The sequence below is a fragment of the Chaetura pelagica genome, unplaced genomic scaffold (genome assembly GCF_000747805.2).
Source record: "Chaetura pelagica isolate M959 unplaced genomic scaffold, ChaPel_1.0 scaffold271, whole genome shotgun sequence".
Taxonomy (NCBI): Eukaryota; Metazoa; Chordata; class Aves; order Apodiformes; family Apodidae; genus Chaetura; species Chaetura pelagica.
The window spans coordinates 1,680,837-1,681,684 of record NW_009952106.1 but is presented as its reverse complement, the minus strand read 5'-3'; the positions used below and the strand labels follow the sequence as shown (position 1 = coordinate 1,681,684).

The window sequence follows — 848 nt, the reverse complement described above, 5'->3', positions numbered from 1 at the left end:
CCCCCCGCCCTCCCTCCCCTTCCTTCCTTCCTCTCCTTCCTTCCTTCCTCTCCTTCCTTCCTTCCTCTCCTTCCTTCCTTCCTCTCCTTCCTTCCTTCCTCTCCTGTTTCAGGAAGAAAGCTGAGCGTGGGCGAATCTACTTCACCAACCTGCAGGGCAAGGAGAACACTCCATCCATGATCAACCCCAAGCCCTGTGGCCATCTGTGCTGCTGTGTCATCAGAGGCTGTGAGGAGGTAGGGGCAGAGTTGGAGGTGTTGGGCAGTGGAACACATGGGAGCTTGGGGTCCCAGGTCTCTGCTCTGACGCTTTTCCCCCTCTCCAGGTGGAGGCCATAGAGTACTATACCAAGCTAGAGGAGAAGCTCAAAGATGACTACAAGCGGGAGAAGGAGAAGGTTAATGAAAAGCCTCTGGGGATGGCCTTTGTCACCTTCCATAATGAGACAATCACAGCCATGTGAGTGCAAAGGGTCCTATCCTGCCCAGGAATGTGATCTGTCCCAGCTCTCACCTTAAATCAGAGGGATGCTAGCACTAAAGCGTCTCCCTCAGCTTGTCCCTTCCAACCCTCTGTGTCAGCATCTTCTTCTTTATCTTCTTCCCCAGAATCCTCAAAGATTTCAATGCTTGTAAGTGCCAGGGCTGTGCATGCCATGGGGAGCCCAGGGCCTCCTCCTGCAGCGAATCCCTCCACGTATCCAACTGGACTGTCAGCTATGCCCCTGACCCACAAAACATCTACTGGTGAGCAGCTCTATGTGGGGCTCAGCGGGTCCTGCCGATAGGATAGGGATGTGCCGTCCCTGTCTTCCTCCCCATCTGCTGCTCTGTTTAATGAGTTGTTCC

The 848-nt window shown here is 54.2% G+C and overlaps 1 protein-coding gene across 1 annotated transcript in view; it reads left to right on the top strand.

The window, feature by feature from the left end:
- Positions 1 to 848, top strand: part of TMEM63B (transmembrane protein 63B) — a 21,303-nt gene that overhangs the window by 13,096 nt on the left and 7,359 nt on the right. The window contains exons 11-13 of the mRNA XM_010006102.1: positions 113 to 236; positions 326 to 459; positions 609 to 746. Of these exons, the coding sequence (XP_010004404.1) occupies positions 113 to 236; positions 326 to 459; positions 609 to 746 (396 nt within the window). The remainder of the gene's footprint in view (positions 1 to 112; positions 237 to 325; positions 460 to 608; positions 747 to 848) is intronic.